General features: G+C 52.5%; 1 protein-coding gene across 4 annotated transcripts in view; it reads left to right on the top strand.

The window, feature by feature from the left end:
• The window catches only part of CEMIP (cell migration inducing hyaluronidase 1), a 142,082-nt gene that overhangs the window by 107,244 nt on the left and 15,599 nt on the right, over nt 1-19,239 (top strand). For all 4 annotated transcript variants that reach the window (XM_074353971.1, XM_074353969.1, XM_010955155.3 and 1 more), the window contains 9 exons: nt 4,844-5,049; nt 5,795-5,864; nt 6,675-6,803; nt 9,109-9,194; nt 10,283-10,414; nt 13,407-13,442; nt 13,524-13,679; nt 16,111-16,291; nt 17,525-17,740. In XM_074353971.1, coding sequence (XP_074210072.1) covers nt 4,844-5,049; nt 5,795-5,864; nt 6,675-6,803; nt 9,109-9,194; nt 10,283-10,414; nt 13,407-13,442; nt 13,524-13,679; nt 16,111-16,291; nt 17,525-17,740 — 1,212 coding nt within the window. The remainder of the gene's footprint in view (nt 1-4,843; nt 5,050-5,794; nt 5,865-6,674; nt 6,804-9,108; nt 9,195-10,282; nt 10,415-13,406; nt 13,443-13,523; nt 13,680-16,110; nt 16,292-17,524; nt 17,741-19,239) is intronic.

Raw genomic sequence — 19,239 nt, 5'->3', positions numbered from 1 at the left:
TCCTCCTGTGCAAAGTGAGGATGATGACAGAGCCCATCTCAAAGGCTTTTGGGGAAGATTACACCAGACAATGCATGTGACGTACTTAGCAATGGTATGAAACAGTATTGTCACTGCCTCTTTGTCTGTGTTCTGTGCAAAACCTCACTGCTTCCATGAGATAGTAGTAGGTATCCCCCGCTACACACACACAGAGTAGGCCCAATCATTTAATGACCTTGGAAAACACTGCATATATGTGTTTCCTCCCCATTCTAGAAAGTCACCGTGCATGCCAGTAGAGTCAAGGTTGCAGTAAAAACGCATGTAATGTTGATTTCCCTAGCAATGCCAAAACTGATTCAACACAGAGGCCTTTTTCACCCAACTTCGGCATCTCATAGGGTCAGCGTTCTACAGAACAGAGTTTGGGAAATGCCGCTCATGAATTGACACTGTTGATAGTGTCCTGCTTGAAACGGGGTGGTTTGCACCGGAACTCCAGGATGCTGGCAGATGGGGGGTGGAGCTGGCCCTCAGAGGAAGGCGCGAGAGCACACTGTCTGCAGGACTGGTAGCTGCGGAGTCAGATGGGCCTGCGCTACATCTTAGTGTGTGTGTGTCTGGCTCTGAGCAGGACACGGGGGCGCACCCGAGTGTTCCTCCTGGATGGCAAGGAATGCATTCCAGTTCTCTTGAGAAAGGCAGACAAGACACCAACGTGGATTCTGTTTAATTTCTCCTCTGTTCCTTTTCTAGGGCAGAGTGGATAGGAGAAGTAAGCATGTCCTTTCCTTCTTCGTCACCTTGCTCAGTGTTCAGAATGTGTTTTCTTTGATGTAAACGCCTCCAGTAGCCACCAGGGTGGCCCCAACAGGCTGCCCCATGGGCTCTGCAGCTCCAGGGGGTGCCATACATGACTCCAGTCCCCAAGCCCTCCAGCCTTAGGGAGACACCCTTCCTTTGGTGGCCTGTTAGGGAGGGCTGGAGCCACTTTAACTATATGGCGAGGAAACTCAGTGTCCTCTGTCCCAGCCTCAAAGCTCCGGGGATTGTGGGCGCGGCTTCTGTTTCCCCCTGGTTTCCCCTTTTTCCAGTTTCATGAATTTGTTCTCACTATTGATTCATGAGCTGTTCTCACCGCTCCTTCCCACCTGAGCCCAAATGAGGAACCCAGACTCCTGTCCTTGTTTCCCTGGCCAGGGCTTCCGCTGGCAGAATGGGGTGAGAGATGGGGAGGAGGTGGGGTGCATCACAGGTCAGCACAGAAACCAGATGGAAATAGAGAAACGGTTCCTCTTCTCCAACCGTCCCCTCCCCTGCCCTCCCCTGCCCTCCCCTCCACCTGGCTGTGCGGTTCCTGCCTCCCCCTCCCCACCTCTCCCGCTGCCTTAGAAACTCATTCTTCTTATTAGGCAGAGTGATTGGGTTCTTGGTTTCCTTTCACAGCTTCCATTTGCATATTCAAAAACTCATTAACACACCCTGCTATACAAATTACCGCCTACTCCACGGCGCTTTTCTTTAGCAGCTCCGAAAAAAAAAAAATAAACAGCAGAAGCTCAGAAATTTCAATCTTCCTTTGAATAGGATCATATGTGTTGTCAGGTTTCTCACTAAGATGAATTATATCATATCCGCCCTAGAGGGCAGAATCAGGCCTACAGTTCACTTTTATCGGTATTCGCTTTAAACGGCAGTTTCTTTTTCTTCCTGTGTACAGGTTGGAGTGGGGAATCATCACAACTGGGGTGACCCTATGGCCCGATTTGCATAGAACAGTTCCATTTCATCCCTGCTGTCCCAGACTGATTACTAATAGGACCCCCTTTCACTCTCAGAAATGTCCTGGTTTAGACGATAAATTAAATGGTCACCCTATGTGAAGTGGCTGGTCTAGGAGCACTGAGGAGCGTTGTCCTTCCCAGCCTCACACCCAGACCCCGCCTGACAGCAGGTGAAGCCTTAAAACGGCTCTCAGGAGTCACTTTCTTGATTGCCAACCATCAACAGGGAAGAAGTCCAGAAGAACAAAGGGAACGTACAGTTTGTGCAAGAGAAGCACACATTGTTTCTGGGCAGCGTGCGTGGGGACGCGGTGGGCACCCGTGAGCCCATATGTATGTGTCTGGTTATCCAGCTGCTGTCTGTCTGTCTGTCTGTCATCTGTCTTATCTATCTCAAGCTTTGTCATAGTTTAAAGGTCTAATTCTAGGAAACATTCGAAGGAAGAATTTTAGAGCTGGAAGAGATTCTAAAAAAGAAGTCACCCCCAGGACACTCAGGCAAATCACACAGCAAGTTTGTGGTGGAGGCAAGACTTGAACGTGTGTCTTCTGCTCCCGACCCAGGGCTTTCTTCTACCCAGTCGTGCTTCTCTATTGATTCTATGCCATCCTCAGCCCACCCCTAAGGAGAAGAAACAAGTACAACAAAAGATGAGAGGATTTTTTTTTCTGGTGCTGTTGAGATTTAATTAGTACACAAGTTTTGGATTAGACAGATGGAGAAGCGAGTTTCAATCTTTCCTTGCAAGGGAAGTGACTTGGGGAACTTTGTAAGTCTCTGTGCCATTGGTAGAAAGGGTATAGTACTTGTGCTACGGATTAAACGAGACAATGTTTGTGAAACATTGCACACCCAAAACGTAACAGTTATTTTATACAATAAAGGCTTTCCTCTCCAGAGCATACCTCAAGGGTCTTGGAGAGAATTTCTTTTTCAGGCATTTGTTAGAACAAGAATGTACCGAATTCATTATTCACTGGCACGCAAAGAGGGTCACCCAAAGTGTGATCCAGACAGTGAGCAAGTGGGGACACAGGAGTTAAGAGGAGCTGTGGGCAGGAGGCAGGAGGCCTGGCTCTCAACATGGCTCCAGGTCCTTTCTCGGGGCGTCTGTGTCCTCCTCTGTAAAGTGAGGGCATTGAACTTGGTCTCAGATGTCCCTGCCAGCATGAACAGCCCGTGTTTTCTTGCCTCTTCCTCCCAGGCTTGCCTTTCCAGGCTATTTATAACAAATTTTCATAGCTCCCTAGGAGAGAAGGAAGCAGTCCCATTGGACAACCGTGGTATTGACTGAAATGCTTACTGAGGGACTGAACAGTATTCAAGATCACGCCCTGGCCTGTTACCAAAGATTAAGGGAGAGATGCTCATTTGAGGGAACAGAGAGCTTGCCTGGAATAAGGCAGCTGTGTGTGCACGATCCTCCCTTATGGGTGAAGGGACACAGTTAGAAAACTAGGGTTCCAGCCCTGGCTTTGCACATCTGGGTTGCATGACCTTGGGCAAATCACTCAGCTTTTCTGTCTCATTTCCCTCATCTCCAAAAAAGGAAAAAAGTTATTGTAGTTCTGTAAGATTTCAACAAGATGAAAAGGTGTTAAAAGCCCAGCCTGGTGCTGGGACATAAAGGGTGCTGGTTCCAGATGCTTCTAGAGCATGGCTGCCTGGAGCTGGGGGAGTAGGCAAGCTCTGTCATGTAAAAGATGCCAGAGGGGATTGGGGTGTTTGTCTTAGATTTGTGCTTCTCAGTCAGGGGCAATCTTGTCACCCCCCTTTCCCACTTTAATACCTGGCAGTGAATGTCTGGAGGCATTTTGGGTTGTCACAACTGAGAGGGTTCTGCTGGCATCCAGTGGGTCGAGGCCAGCCCTGCTGCTAAACATCCTACAACAGACAGGACAGCCCCTTGAAAAAGTAACAGTGCTGAAGGAGGCGTTGTTTTTGGATGATGTACAAATTTTCCAGGGCCTGACACCCTGGAACTTAATAGGTGTGGGTTGAATGATGTCACAGGGGGCAGGAGCGTCCCCCGTTGGGTGACATCACTGGGCAGTCGGGACCCGGGGTGGGGATGAGGATGGAAGATTTCAGTCAAGGTAAGGAGGCATTTCTCTCCATCCTCACTGCCCCACTGCAGACAGGGCACCTTGGGAGGGAGTGAGCATCTCATCTCTGGGGTGTTTAAGTGGAAGCAGGAGCCCCGTTCATCAGGGATGCTTGTGAACAGAGTGTGGCATTAGACGGGGAGGGGGGACTCAGGCTGGAGCCCTCTGAGGACCTTCTGGGTCTCAGACTGATGAGTTCACAGAGCTCAGACCCAGCAGGAGCCTTGGAGATCATGGTGTCCGAGTCCTCCGCTTTGTGATGGGGACGTATGTCAGAGAGAGGCTGGGAGACTTGGGTAAGAGCCCTGTGCTGGTGGGATGCATGGCTCAATCTGCACCCCACGTCTCTCCATGTCTTCAGATGGTTTCTCTGCTTGGCCCGCTGGCTCTGTGATTCCAGGAAGGATACTGAAGAGATGGAGCTTGCAGCTTTTTCTGGTTTTCTGGCTCAGGGGTTGCAAATGAGGCTTGATGCAGGTCATGGGCTTCAGAGCTGGCTTGGACCCGTGGGTGAGGGCTCCATGAGGACCCTCCATACCAGTCTTACTAAAAAGCCCACCTGGCCCGGCTCAGATGCTGCCTTTTCTGGTGGGGTCTCCTCTGTGAAACCCTCCACGTGTAGTCCTTGTAATCAGTGTACTCATTGTGTCCTCACCAGGGGAGGCTCACATGACCTCGTCCATGGTGGCCTCTTGGATCCACTTCTAACACTTTGTCCCCTTTCCCACCCCATGAAGCCTCAGTTGCAACACTTCCAGCTGGAAGGGGCTTTAAAGTCACTACTCCTTCCCCTGACCCTCCCTCCGCAGGCCCAACACCTGTGTCAGGCCCACCCCCAACACCTGTGTCAGGCCCACCCCCGACCCCCCAGTGTCCCTCACAGGGCCTGCTGTGTGGCAGAGGCTGTTAATGTTTGTTGAATGGATGGATAAGCACATGAATGACTGGTCCCCCTGTCTTGACCCCTGCAGGTCAAGGACGTTGTGGGCTATAACTCTTTGGGACACTGCTTCTTCACGGAAGACGGGCCAGAGGAACGCAACACCTTTGACCACTGCCTTGGCCTCCTTGTCAAGTCTGGAACCCTCCTTCCCTCTGACCGTGACAGCAAGATGTGCAAGATGATCACAGAAGACTCCTACCCGGGGTACATCCCCAAGCCCAGGCAGGACTGCAAGTAAGCGCCTCCCTCTCCGCCCCCGCGCCAGCCAGGCCCGGGCCGGGGAGGGCCCTGCGCCTGTGCTCAGGCGACTTCCCAGCCCAGCATCCGACTTCTCACCCCCGGGGCTTCTGGGCCACTTGGCCCTCACGGCCCTTAACCACCTACTGCTCTCAGCTGCTCAGACAGAGGGCAGGAGTGTGTTTTCTACTTCTGCCTTCTCAGTGTATCTCCCGGGGACCCCTGTTCTCATCCTCGGCCTTTTCCTGCTGCTGGGCAGCACTGCCTTGAGCAGAGGAGGCAGGCTGCCACCTCGGCTGCCACAGTGTGTCCACGTGGGCACCAGCTGCACTGATGTCTCTCGAGACATGAGAGAGGCAGAGACAGGGTCCGAGAGAGACAGAGAGAGAGCTTCCTCTGTGGTCAGCCTTCTGAGACCAGGGCCTCTCCCTTAGAAGCGGCCACTTCCCTGGGTTCTCCTGACTTAGATTTATTTTAAAACGCATCTCAGGTTTCACCCACAAACTGCCTCTACCTTCAGGAAACATGGCCCATTCCAATTCTGAACATTTAAGTGCTTAAATGCACTGCACTTTAATGAGAAAACCGGGTTTCAGATCAACACATCAGCGGTTTCTCAAATCACTGATAAGAGGCTTCTCAAACCAACGTTAAGCTGCCCAACAGGTCCCCTCCCCGGGGGGCAGAATGGGAGCCAATAGCCTTTTGTCTGACGCCATCCGATCTCTGCCCCTGCCTGCAGTGCTGTGTCCACCTTCTGGATGGCCAATCCCAACAACAACCTCGTGAACTGTGCTGCTGCGGGGTCCGAGGTGAGCAGAAGCGCCCCTTCTGGTGGTGGGGCTGGGGCGAGGAGATGGCTGGAGCCAGCCCGGAAGGGTGTGCGCCGCGAGCCCCAGGTCTAGACGTCCATGCAGCCAGGCTTCGAATGAAGAGGAGAAAAGCCAGCCTGGGAGTCAGATGGACTTGGTTTTAAGTGATGGCTCTGTCCCTTCATCACACTGGTGGTGGTCACAGCTAATGAGTACTAAGCAATGACTCATTCTTAGATGCCTGGCGCATCAATGTTCTATGTGAAAATACTTTAATTCTTGCATCAACCCTGTGAGGCAGGTACTATATTACCTATCCCACCAGGAGAGGAAGGTGGGGTGAGCCAGCATGCCCAGGGGCACGCACAGGATCCAAACACGGCATTCTGTCTACACAGCCCTGCCCTTACCCACCCCTCCCTGGTGCTTACCTTCCTGGGGACCTGGAGCAGGTCGGGTGCTGGCTCTGGGCCTCAGCTCCCACATCTGCAGAATGAAAGGGGAAAGCTAAGAGCACTCACGAAACCCTCCCACTATGTGCTCCCCGGCCCTGACTCTGAAATCCAGCCATTTGGCGCTCACGGCTGATACAGTAGGACCCTGTGCAGGGTTTTAACAGTCAGGGTGGATCCCCCAAAATATATTTGCTTCATGCTTTTCGCTGTTTCCCGCAGTGTGTTTGGGGCTGGGCGGTGGGGCCGGTTTGGGTGAGAGCGTGAGACCCACCCCTAGTCTGCGCCATCCAGTCTCCCCAGCGAGAAGCTCCTGGTGCTGAACTCTGTGGCTTTCCCCTGTGCCCTCCTCCACCAGGAAACTGGGTTTTGGTTCATCTTTCACCACGTACCGACGGGCCCCTCGGCCGGAATGTACTCCCCAGGGTACTCGGAGCACATCCCGCTGGGAAAATTCCACAACAACCGCGCGCACTCCAACTACCGGGTAAGTCCGTCCGGGCTGCGCCCCGCGCCAGCCCGGCCTGCAGACGGCTAGCATCAGAACAGCCGCGTGGCTTCAGCTGGGAACAGCTGCGTTCCTAGCCTTGGTCTTGAAGGAAGTGAAGCGGCCTTCTGCAGCCTCCCAGGCCGCTGACCGTCCTTAGCAAGGATCTCCTGTGTCTGCTCCTGCCTTGGCCTCGACTTCGCATCTGGGCCGGAGCTGAAAGGAGAAGCCAGATGCGCTTTTTCACTCAGGCTGCGCCTCCCGCGGCCCCTGAGCCGGGCACCTGAGCTTGGTGGGGATGGGTGCAGTGATGACCACGGAAAGCCAGGCCCGACCTGTAAGCCAGAGAAAATCAACGTGGTTCTGGAGGAAGATGAAGGCAGCCTTGGCCTCCTCTCTTCTGTTTGCTTTTGTTTTGTCTCTGGGAAGTGGGTTCTCCATCCCTTTCTCCATCCATGCAGAGCTAAGGAGGCAGGTGGAAAACAGAAATTCCTCTGTCATCTTCGTTTACTCATCAATAGTTCTGTGTCCAGCACCAAGCGAGGTGCTGGGGAAAGGGACTGGGATCGTGAGCGTGTCAAGGACCGTCAGTCAGCGCGGCAATAAGACCATCGTCGTGGGATGTGGGAATGGAGCTGCTTGGGAGCAAGGCTGGGACCAGAGATGCTGTGCTGGGGGCAGAGGTGGTCTTGGGGATGCAGGGGCAGTGCCTAGATAGAGCTCCGAATGTCACGGTCAGTCTTCTGGTGCAACCCCTAGTGGAACAGATGAGGACACTGGGGCCCCTACGGGTGAGTGGGTGCGCTCAGGATAAACAACCAAACAAACAAAAAAGACTCAACCAAGGAGAAGCCCATAAAGAAGAGAAGTCACCCCAGGACAGACGTGTGCTTACGCCCAGGAGGTGGGACGGGGAAGGGGCCCGGGAAGAGGCTGGGCTGTGTGCGCAGAGAGGGGGCCCAGGTAGTGGCATGTCCCAGAAGCGCAGAATGAAGAGTCTCACGGGGCAGAGGGTGGAGGTCAGGAGGGCAGCGATGCCACTTGGACAGAGGAGGGAGAGTGAGCGCAGGCCTCCGAGTGGGCCTTTCTGAGGCTCCCGTGGGCCTGGGAGAGCTGTCCCCACACAGAACGGGCCCAGAGGCCATACCACCGTGAGGGGCAGGGGCCGTGGAAAGAAAGACGCTGGTGGCTTGTTGAGACCCTTTCCTTGAGAAGTTTTCCCATGAGCTGGGGGATGAGCCACGTGGGACCTGGGGGTCTGGAGAGGTTGGAAAGGGGAGAGATCCTCAAGGGAGGGTGGTTTCCAATAAGGAAGTAGGCAAGGACCCCTGGGCGCAGGATGGGCCTTGAGGAAGGTGGTGGGGCAGGAATGGAGCAAAGAGGACCCCTCGAGTTGGATTGATTCAGTTGTCTGAGCAAAGAGGGAGGCCCTGGGCATGGTGTTCACACCCAGTCAGCCCTGACTCCACACCACCATGAAGGGTCCTGCTCCAGGACCTCAGTGTTACTAACCCATCTCACAGAGGCTACAACTGAGTCTTGAGAGGTGAAGGGATTTACCAAAGGCCATAGCTCACGAGAGACGAGCAGGGGATCCAGCCCCACTCCTACTGACTCGTATCACCACTGCTAATGATAAGTCAGTTGAAGAACGCGATAGTCAGAGTGTCCTCCAATTATTCAAAGAAGAGATACCAAGTTCAAGCATTCCTAAGAGGCCAAGGGAATCCAGCCCAGAGGGGAGACTGAATGTGGCCTCGCTGGGCAGCATCATTCAGCTGCCTCCACTCCCACTCACCAATGGCTGGCAAATTGGACACCTTTGGAGCCAAATAAGAAAGTGAAGTTCTTTCCCCAAGTCAGGCAAGAACCAAGACAAGACTGGGGAAGGTTCCCAGCCCCCTACCCCAAGGTCAAGATGAGACTTAAGTCCAGCATCTCCTTTAAATCATGGCAGACTTATTTCCCAAGACAGCGTATCGGTGATTCTTGATTTGGGGCCTGGGCTTGTAACTGCCCAAAGCAGTGGGAGTTCTGGGCGTAGACTTACCTGTCTGGCCTTGGACAAGACACTTAACCCCTCTAGACCTCAGTTTCCTCATCTGCACCTCAAAGAGGACACCTTTCTCCAGATCTGACTTGAGCAATGTAGGACAATGCAGCTTTTTCACCTCCCTTGCTGTAGACTCCCTACTTCTATTAATGCATCCTGGGGCATTCAAGAGTACCCAGGGATGCTAGATATGAGAAGATACCTGTAGCCTGGCGGTAGAAGCTAATGTCTCTGAATGTCCCCTCTCCCCAGGCTGGCATGATCATAGACAATGGAGTCAAAACTACTGAGGCCTCTGCCAAGGACAAGCGGCCCTTCCTCTCTATCATCTCCGCCAGGTAATCAGCCCTCAGGAACACATACAGTCCGTCATTCACTCATTCATTCATTCATCAGATATCTGTTGGGCACTTTTTTTAAATTTAATTTTTTTAAATTTGGTTTTTTGGCAAGAGGGAGGTATCAGGTTTATTTACTTATTTATTTTTACTGGGGGTACCGGGGATTGAACCCAGGACATTATGCATGGTGGGCAAGCACTCTACCACTGAGCTATACCGTCCTCTCTGTTGGGCACTTTCTATGTCCTGCGCCTTGAGCTCATTGCTGGGGGTACTGTGGTGAAAATCTGAGCAGGGCAAAAACTGAATTAGGGTTTAGTCTCCAGCAGCTGAAAGGAAAGAGAAATTTCTAGAAGTTTCTAGATCCCTCAGCAAAAGCCAGTACTTGCTTTTTAATAAGTCAACAGGACTGGCCGGGGCCCTAGCAGATTGGGCCAGGATAAAAAGGTGAAGAGAGAAGAAGGGAGGAGTTATGCCATCAGTTCAATGGGAAGGAGCATGCAGTTTGTACCTACAAATAAATCTGGACCTCAGCCAAAGGCCAGGGGCTGCTTTTAAAAAGTGCTGTCACAGGGAACTATATGTAATGCCTTGTAATAACCTTTAATGAAAAAAAATACGAAAATAAATATGCGTATGTCTTTGTATGACTGGGACATTGTGCTGTACACCAGACATTGACACGTTGTTACTGACTATACTTCAATTAAAAAGGTGGTGCGGGGGGAGTCAAAACCTCAGGGTGATTAGGGAAATCAGTACCCTTTAAATAGACCAAGTTGCTTGGTCCCTATCAAAAGTGGGTAACACCAGTGACACGATGATGTCCATGGAAGACTTGCTGGCCCGGACCTCAGGAGCACCCAGGCTCAGTGTTCCATTTGGTGGCTAAGATGTAGAAGCCCAGAAAGGCCCAAGGTCAAGGTTTCCCCTGAGTAAGCAGAGAGCTGGGCATCTCAGACTCTCCTTCCCGGACACAGAGGCGGCTTGGCTTGCTGGGTTTGGGACTGGCTCACCCCCCAGAAGGGGGCCAGCTCAGGAGGCCCCCCAACACCACCACCTGGGCCTCCCCTGCTGTGTTCCAGGTACAGCCCTCATCAGGATGCTGACCCGCTGAAGCCCCGGGAGCCGGCCATCATCAAGCACTTCACCGCCTACAAGAACCAGGACCATGGGGCCTGGCTGCGCGGCGGGGACGTGTGGCTGGACAGCTGCAGGTGAGCAGAGAGTCGTGTGGCATGGGCACAATGTGGGGATGCAGCTCCTCCCCGGGGTAGGGGACAAAAGTGAGTGAGGCAGAGAGAGGAATCAAGTTGTGTGCCGATGTGTGACCTCGTGGTCGCCCAGCCAGGCAGGGGCATCAGATGGCAGCAGGAAAACCCTAAAAGCAGCGTACAGCTTCAGCCCACCATGCCAGGCCCTGTGGGTCATGATTTGCCTCCAAATAGTCACTGGACTTGGCTCTGTCAGGTCGCATAACCAGTCAGCGAAAGGAAGGAAGAAGGAAACGAGCACGTTCTAAGCACCTACTGTGCGCTAACTCCTTTGTTGCATTTGTTTCTTACCATGTTTCTCAAAGATATAAATCATTGTCTCCATTTTAGACACAGTAAACGGAGGTTCAGCTGAGTGAATTTCTCAAAATGTGAGTGGTTGAACTGAGACTTGAAATACCAGCTCATCAGACTCCAAGGCCCAAGAAAGAAGACAGGGAACCCTGAGTTCTGATATAAGGTCCCACACTGGACAAGGACCAGAAGGGACAGGCAGCCGAGCTAGGGTTTGCTCTAAAGGAGTACCATGAAATGCCTTTTGTGTTATAAACGAGAGATCAGAAACTTTACGTGGGGAATAAATGTATTTCTCTATTTTATTGAGACCAATTAAAGGAGAAATGAAGGGGGACTTGCTCGTGAAAGGGAACAAAAGAAAATGAAAGTGTGTGAGGAGGGAACCGGACACAGATTTCACACACACACGTGCACACACACATGCACGTGGAAAGGCTTCTCAGAAAAGCAGAGGCCAGACACTGACTCAGGGATGGAGACCAGGCAGCCCCAGTGAGAGCCAGACACACGTGGGAGATGGAAAGGGAATGTCACTGGCAGAGAAACTGGGGGGGGGGGGCTTTGTTTTGTGTGGGGCCAGAGAAGAGGGAAAAGGGAAGAAGGGAGCCTGTTCTGGGTTTCTGATGGGCATTCTGGGCACGAGGAGGAAGGCTTGTTCTGATTGGCGCAAGAGGGCGGAAGTTACAGATCTGGGCAGATTTCAGCTCAGCAGAAGGAAGAACTCCCCTGCAATACAAGATGCTAGTCAGTGAGATACGCTGCTCATCCCTAGAATAGAGGCCCAATGACACTTGAGAGGTGATGAAAGAGGAAACAGATGGGGGTCAAGGCTACACTCCTCTGCAGTGTTCCACGTCCAGTGAATGTCTTGGTTCTGGTTTGCTGAAAGTTCAGGTCCCCACGGAGGTAGTGGATGCCAGACCTAGAGCTGCAAGACGAGTTGTGAAGACCCCCAACCCCGCCAATGGTAGGGGGTGGATTTTCTAACCCTCCACCAGACTCCTTCCAAGGGAGCCCAGATCTGGCTGGTGCTGAGGTTACCATCCCACAAGCGGGCAAGGTTGGCACTGCCAGGGACTGACGGAAGATGGGGATCCCTTCAAAAACTTTGAGCATTTGGCCACTGTGTCCATTTCTTAGAAGGATCATGCTAGCAACCACTGGATTCAGGCAGCAATGGGAGGGGGCACGCCTAGAACTGGGAGAGACAACCAATCATACTGCAGTCGTCCAGATAAGAAAGAATTACAGACCGTGAGAACTTGGCTGAAAATGAGCCTTCAGGACAGCAAACAGGCTTAGCTGGAAGATGACTTCCGATTCATGTGTGTTGAATTTGAGATGCTTTTGAGATAACTCTATGGAAAGATCCCAAAGTTTGGAGGAGCAAGGAAAAGAAGAGCTGGTTTAGTCACCAGCAGACGGGTGGGAATGGAAGCCATGTGTCTTTGTGAAGTCCCCAGGGACATGGTAGACAATGAGAGGATCTTGGGCAGAGCACTGGGAGATGGTGATGATAAGGAAGAGCCTTGAGAAGACTGGGAAACCAGAGTCAGGAAGTTCTGGGAAAGAACTGGAGGGCACAGTGCCCCAAAGATGGGCTTCGAATGGTTAATTTGAACCAGATGGGCTTCAGCCAGAGGGGGACGTGCACGTGTCCGGAATGAGAGGGAGCAGGGTGAGAAGAAGCAAACTGGGAACCAGAGAAACTTCAGGCAGCCAGGATGTGGCTGAAGCAAAGGGAAAGTGGTTCACCTGAGCCTTAAGCCTGAGGGCAAGGGTTGGGCTTAGGTTTATGGGTGATAGGAAGCCACTGGAGTTCAGGAAGCAGAGAGTGGTCGGTAGGAATGGCACTTCGAGGAGATGGGCCCGGAGGGTGTATGGGACAGGTGGGAGGAGGCCAGTTATATCTGCCCCCGGGATGAAGGAAACAAAGGCAGCCGCCACATTCGGCCTTGGGGTCTACGGCAGCAGGGACGCACCGATCCACTTGGATTCTGTGTGACCCCTTGTTACCCACAACCAGACTCCCTCGAGGAGCGTGCTCCTCCTGGCCCTCAAAAGGGACAGGGGCAAAAGGTGGCTGCAGTGTAATTGCAAAATGACTTCCTGCCCCTCTCCTGGCTGGCATCTTCCTGACTTCTGGAAACTTAGAAATCAGCTCTCTAGTTGTCCTTCCTGCTGTGGCTGGAATCGTAGTGAGGATGGCTAAGAGGAAATGGAACTGTGTCCACATGCCCCCAGCTTTACTCTGTGCTGGCCCTGAGAGTGGCAAGACCCTCCATGTGCCCCTGGTCCAGCCACCCACTGAACCCTGGAATCACAGAGGAGGGTGGGCTGGAGCGGGAGGCCCGTGGAGCCGGGTCTGCATGCTGCTAATGCAACGTGGCATCAAACACTGAGAGCCACTGCAGTCACCCTTTCCTCTTTGGAGTCAGACATGGAGTGGGCGGGGGCCCAGACTATCCCTTTATTATACAGGATGGGCAAGCCACAGCTCCCTCAGCAAACCCTGTACTTGTGTGAGGACCTTTCCCTTGCCCAGGATCCAAAGTATGACCCCGGGTCAGGGAAGCGTCCTTCCCTCCACGGCTTCACTCAGCAAGGGCACACTCTGACTGTCTGCTCTTGTCCCCAGGTTTGCTGACAATGGCATCGGCCTGACCCTGGCCAGGTAAGAGCAGCTGTCATCATGCTGGGCCCTCGGTGGGACGCTGTCTCTGGACATCTCACCCCAGACATCTTCTCTCTACAGCGGTGGCACCTTCCCGTATGATGATGGCTCCAAGCAGGAGATCAAGAACAGCTTGTTTGTTGGCGAGAGCGGCAACGTGGGGACGGAGATGATGGACAACAGGATCTGGGGCCCGGGTGGCTTGGACCATAGTGGAAGGACCCTCCCTATAGGCCAGTAGGTTTGCAACCATGACAGCTTCCTTGTTCTGTGTAGCTTAACCTAAGTGGCAGCAATGAAAGGAAAGACGCTAGTATGTAACTTGTACCTGTCAACTATGAATTCCTGTGTCCTCTACTGGTCAGAGAAATCACTGAAACAGTTAAATCTAGAATGGGGGAGAGAAGTCGAAAGACTGTTGAATATGAGTCAACAGGGTAACATAGCTATCAAAACACACCTGTAGTTCTGGGCTGTGTTAGTGGGAATTCAGGGTCCGGGGTCGGCAACCGTGGCTTCCTCTCTCCCCCCGACAGCACGCCCGCTTGGAGCGTTTCATCCACTTCTGACCGTAGTAGAGAGACAGACCAAAGCACTTACAGGAGAATAACTGGGAAGGTGGCACAACTCAAAGCAGTGTCACACACAGATGGGGACCTTCAACCAGAAGGTGGGAACAGACATGGAGGGTTACAGGCTCTCTGCTGCTGAAGGCTGGATGATAACCGAGCAGTTGGGGAGGGAGGGGGTTACTTGGAGAGCTGACAGAGAAAAGAGACTCAGCCAGTTCCTTGGAAAGCCACAGCTTAGGTCAGCAGTGAGGAAATCTCTCCTTCTGATGGTGTTTCTGCTCAGATAGGAATTCAAGCCAGAGAGCAGGACTCTGGGCCACAAGCAGCAGGGGGACCCTGTTCTCTGAGGGCTAAGATCAACCCTTCCTGCCCCCTGAGCTTTCTTCTCTTTCTCTAGGAATCTGTCATTCCTGCCTCTCTAGGCAGGACACAGGCCTAAACTCCCAGCCCAAGTGGATGTGTGTCTTTGAAAAGGTTTTGCAGACAGAACCACAGGCCCCTTTGGCATGAGCTATCCAGAGCCCTTGTTTCTGTCTAACCTAAGTGATGTAGCAGTCTCTCCAGATCATCTTCGTGAGTGGCTCTGGGTCTGCATATTTGGGTTTCTTCGCTGAGGGTTACCCATCTCCCAGGGCCAGACTGTTCTGATGACTTCCAGAGGTGCACTTGTTTATGGAGACCTGACAGCTCTGTCAGATTCAGGCAGGTTCCTCAGACTGCACTTGGGAGCAGAAACCTAGGACTGTGCAGTCTTCGTGGTGAGGGATTCACCCTGTAGGGGCCTGGGTTGGGGGTCCCAAGGCAAAGCAAGCACACAGTTTAATTATAGAGCTGGTGAGAACCGGCTGTCCCTGCAATACCTTAAACGGAAAGACGCATGGAGCCGCTCCATGAGAACTGGGGTTCAAGGCGATGACATCAGCCAGTTACAAATACAAAGATACAGAAGCGCCAGGAGGCCTCGGCGTCCGCCGCAGGCACAGTGCCGGCACAGGCGTGACCAGGCGCTTCCTCAGGGAACCGTGTCTGAATGAGGGGAGCCCAGCACTGAAGATGGGGGGCAGCTGGAATACAGCAGCTTCCCATGGACAGAGTCCCCTTTCTGTTTTCTGTCCCCTCTTTCTGTCCTTTCTTCTCTATGTCCACTGTGGAAGGAGAGGGCCCTGGCCCAGAGGTAGAGATACCAGTAAGAGCATAAAAATTGGGCTTGCAGAATGAGCAAGCCTAGATTTAGGGCCAGGTCCAAGAAAGACCACCAGGAAGCCAGCCCCTCTTAGGCCCTTGACTCCCACGCCCTGCTCAGGAGTCCACGGCCGAGGAGAGAGGAGCCTCTGAATGCCCTACCCCTTGCATTGGGCCCAAGGCAAAATGTCCAAGTCACGAGTTCTCCTCTTGTCCCTCCCACCTCCATCCCCAAGCCTTTTGCTTCTTCCTACATCCTTTCCCTGCCTCCTGGGTCTCAGGCCCCTCTTGGGGTCCTCTGGCAGTTCACAGTCTTGTCCTCCTGGGTTGGGGGGGGGGGTGCCCTCTCTTCTAGGGATGCTTGAAAAGTTACATCGCAGTTATTTTACCATTTCATTATCACCTTCCATCCTGTGCCCTTCCTCTCCCTGGTCTCCCAAACCCAGTGTACTGCCAACTGAAAGACTTACTCACAGAGTGGAAACTCATCTGCGTCTTAACTAATTAAATTGTTATAGCAACTCAGACTAAGGCGATAATGACTAATGGCTCTACTCTCCCAAGGGACCTGATACTGGCATGCTCCAGTAGTATTTACAGTATTTATCTATGACTCTTTATCGGATGGAAAAATCAAGAGAAATGTTTGTATAGAGGACCATCCTCTAAGTCAGCAACTAGACATCCATCTGTCCATCCATCCAGCAATCATTTACTGACATTTACTATGTGTGTAAATGCTTTCTCAGTGAATGAATTAATGAATCACTAGTGTTCTGTGGTAGGGGGAGTTTCTGGGGGTGGGAATCAGGAATGCTTTACCCAGAAAGTCTCTCACCATGCACCTTGGAGGGTGCAAACAGCATGGTGGCACATGGTGATCGGCCTGACATCTGGCTTCCTTAACGCCATAGGAATTTTCCGATCCGAGGAATTCAGTTCTACGATGGCCCCATCAACATCCAGAACTGCACTTTCCGCAAGTTCGCAGCCCTGGAGGGCCGGCACACCAGCGCCCTGGCCTTCCGTCTGAACAACGCCTGGCAGAGCTGCCCGCATAACAACGTGACCAACATTGCCTTTGAGGATGTCCCGGTGAGTGAGGCGCCGCGGCAGGCTCCCGGCAAAGCCAGACTTTGGGCAGTGATTCACAAGTCCCCCGGGGCCTGGAGTTTGAGCCGTTGCCACCACCGCAGGGGTTGAACAGCCTCCTCCAAGCAGGCTGGGCCACGTCCCAGATCTGTCTGCATCCAAACTGGAAAAGTACAGGCATAGGTTGCCGCACACAGGTCAAGTCTGGGTAAATGCCCGCTTGCCCTCACCCTGCTGAACGTGCACCCAAGCTCCGGCAGAAACCTTCACTGCCCTCAAGGTTCTGAGGCTGTCCCTCCAAGGGGCTTGCTTTCTGCCTACCGAGTCTTGTAACCAGCCCACTTCAGTGGGCACAATTAATCTAAAAACCCCAGCCGTTTCCAAAGGAACCTTTGCGGAAGATGCTCTGTTTAATCTCTCCCTGAGAGTGGAACATAAATAGGCCCTCCTGGCCGTGCCGGCCGACAGACCAGGAGCTGGGGGTGAGGAGGTCAGGACAGAGGGCTGCCCTGTGAGGCGAGGCAGACCCAGGGCTCCTGGGGCATTCTCTTTGGGGTACAGATTTCCCAGACCCCCCCTCCTGCCCTCTGCCTGTCTGCCCAGTTCCTGGCAGGCTGAGGGATAAGATGTGAAACTCAAGTTACTTAATTCCTTTTCTTAGGCCACTGAAGGCCTGAAAGAGGTCAGTCGTGGAAATCTCCAAGGGCTCATGTTGAAAGACTGTCTTCTTGAAACAGTCATACATTCTTTCTCCCACAAATCCACCCCAGCCTGTGTATGTATTATATGTATACTTTCTCATGCAAACATTCACCACCACCTCAGCCTCTTTCTCTCTCTCTCTCTCTCTCTCTCACACACACACACACACACACACACACACACACGCACATGCACGCACACACACTCCTAGGCCCGCCTCCCCACCTCCCCCATTCCTGCAGTGTTTTGAGCCATGTATCAGAACGCTCTCCAGGGTCACACACAGCAGCCAACCCTCCAGTGAGCAGAGGCCAAAATACCGTGCTGGGTCTGAGAGTTGAGGCACAGTGAACCTTTGGCCGTTTTGCTGGCTCCATCCGAGAGGTCAGCCACATGGTTTCCTCCAGTGCCCCAGAGCATCTTTGGTTTGGCTGGTTTGTAATGTCAGCGGAAATCGGAAACTTCGCCCTGGCCTGGTGACAGCTGCAGCTTCCCTTTGCCTGGCCCAGCCTAACTTTCCTGGGCTCTGTTTAGATTACTTCCAGAGTGTTCTTCGGAGAGCCTGGGCCCTGGTTCAACCAGCTGGACATGGATGGGGATAAGACATCGGTATTCCATGATGTCGATGGCTCGGTGTCCGAGTACCCGGGGTCCTACCTCACCAAGGACGATAACTGGCTGGTCCGGCACCCAGACTGCATCAACGTTCCCGACTGGAGAGGCGCCATCTGCAGTGGGCGCTACGCACAGGTGAGGATGCAGGGCACACCTCCCCGGGTGTCACCGGTCACTCACTCGTGGGACAAGCGTGGAGTGACTGCCTACTGTATGCTTGCCTCTAGGCCAGGCCAGAAAGAGATGGAGGCTTCTTTTGTATTCTTCTTTCTTTCTCTTTATTTTTTCTTCTCACTCAATAAGATTTTCAAAAAAAATCTAAGTGAAAACACTTTGTAGGCAAAATGCTTAGAGAAAGAGCTCTGTGAGGTCAGGCCCCAGCACTTACTGTGTGCCTCATTTGTGAGGGCAGGGTAACAGCTGGGCCCCCGCAGAGTGCCTCACCAGCCCTCTCCACCAGAAATACAGTGCAAGCTGTCCACATGGTCTTTTTTTTATTTTTTAATAGAGATACTGGGGCTTGAACCCAGGACCTCATGTATGCTAAGTATGCACTCTCCCACTGAGCTATACCCTCCCCCAGACGTGATCTCAGATGTTCTAGTAGCCACATTAAAAAGGAAAAAGAATGGGGAGGGCACAGCTCAGTGGGAGAGCACATGCCTGGCATGCACGAGGTCCTGGGTTCAAGCCCCAGCATCTCCGTTAAAAAGTAAATAAAAATAAATAAACCTAATTACCTCTCCCCAAAAATAAATAAATAAGAACAAAGTTTTAAAAAAAAAAGAGTTTTTTTTAAAAAGGAAGAAGAAATGGGTGAAATCTATTTAAATGATAAACTTGATTTAACTCAATATATTCAAAATACTATCCTCTCAACATGTAACCCATATAAAAAAAATCATGAATGGAACATTCTTTATGTTTATGTTTGTTTCCTGCTCTAAGCCTTCGACATCCACAGCACTTTTTATATTTATAGCCCACTCAACCTAGATGCAAATTTTCTACCATCAAAGCAAAAGCTGGTCCGACCCCAACAGTAAAGCTGCGTTTCACGGACAACTGTTTTGCACTGTCTTTGGTTTGAAATTTAAATGAACTAAAATGAGATTTAAAATTCAGGTCCTCAGCCACACCGGTCCCACTTTTAGAGCCCAGCAGCTGCACATGGCCAGCGGCTACAGTATGGGCCGGCAGGCAGGGACAGTGCCTGCAATGGGAAAATGTCACTGTATTATTGTTCCTGATACTATTTGGAGGAACGACTGAGGAATAGATGAACAGGAGAAGAGAGACCCAAAGAAATGAAGGGCTGTCAGATAGGAGGGAGGCACGGTGAGCCCGGTGGCCCCAGAGCGGGCACGGAAACTAAGCACGAAGTTGTCCTTACAACCGCCCTACGGGCAGGCATTGTCACCATCAGCAATCCGGTGTCAGAAAAAAGCTAAAGATGGTTTGGGGTCTGGGGAGGGCTCGGGAGGGGGCTACGGCCCGTGAGGGGAAAGGGCTCCTGGGGGCCAAGTGGGGGACCCGGAGCAGAGGCGCGCTTGGAGCAGGTGCCAGCGGGGGTGGGAGCGGCGGCGGCGGAGCCCAGAGGAAGACGGGGCTGGTGAAGTCGAGGGAGTTTCTTT

Source organism: Camelus bactrianus, chromosome 27 (genome assembly GCF_048773025.1).
Source record: "Camelus bactrianus isolate YW-2024 breed Bactrian camel chromosome 27, ASM4877302v1, whole genome shotgun sequence".
Taxonomy (NCBI): Eukaryota; Metazoa; Chordata; class Mammalia; order Artiodactyla; family Camelidae; genus Camelus; species Camelus bactrianus.
This window is presented reverse-complemented; position numbering and strand designations above follow the sequence as displayed.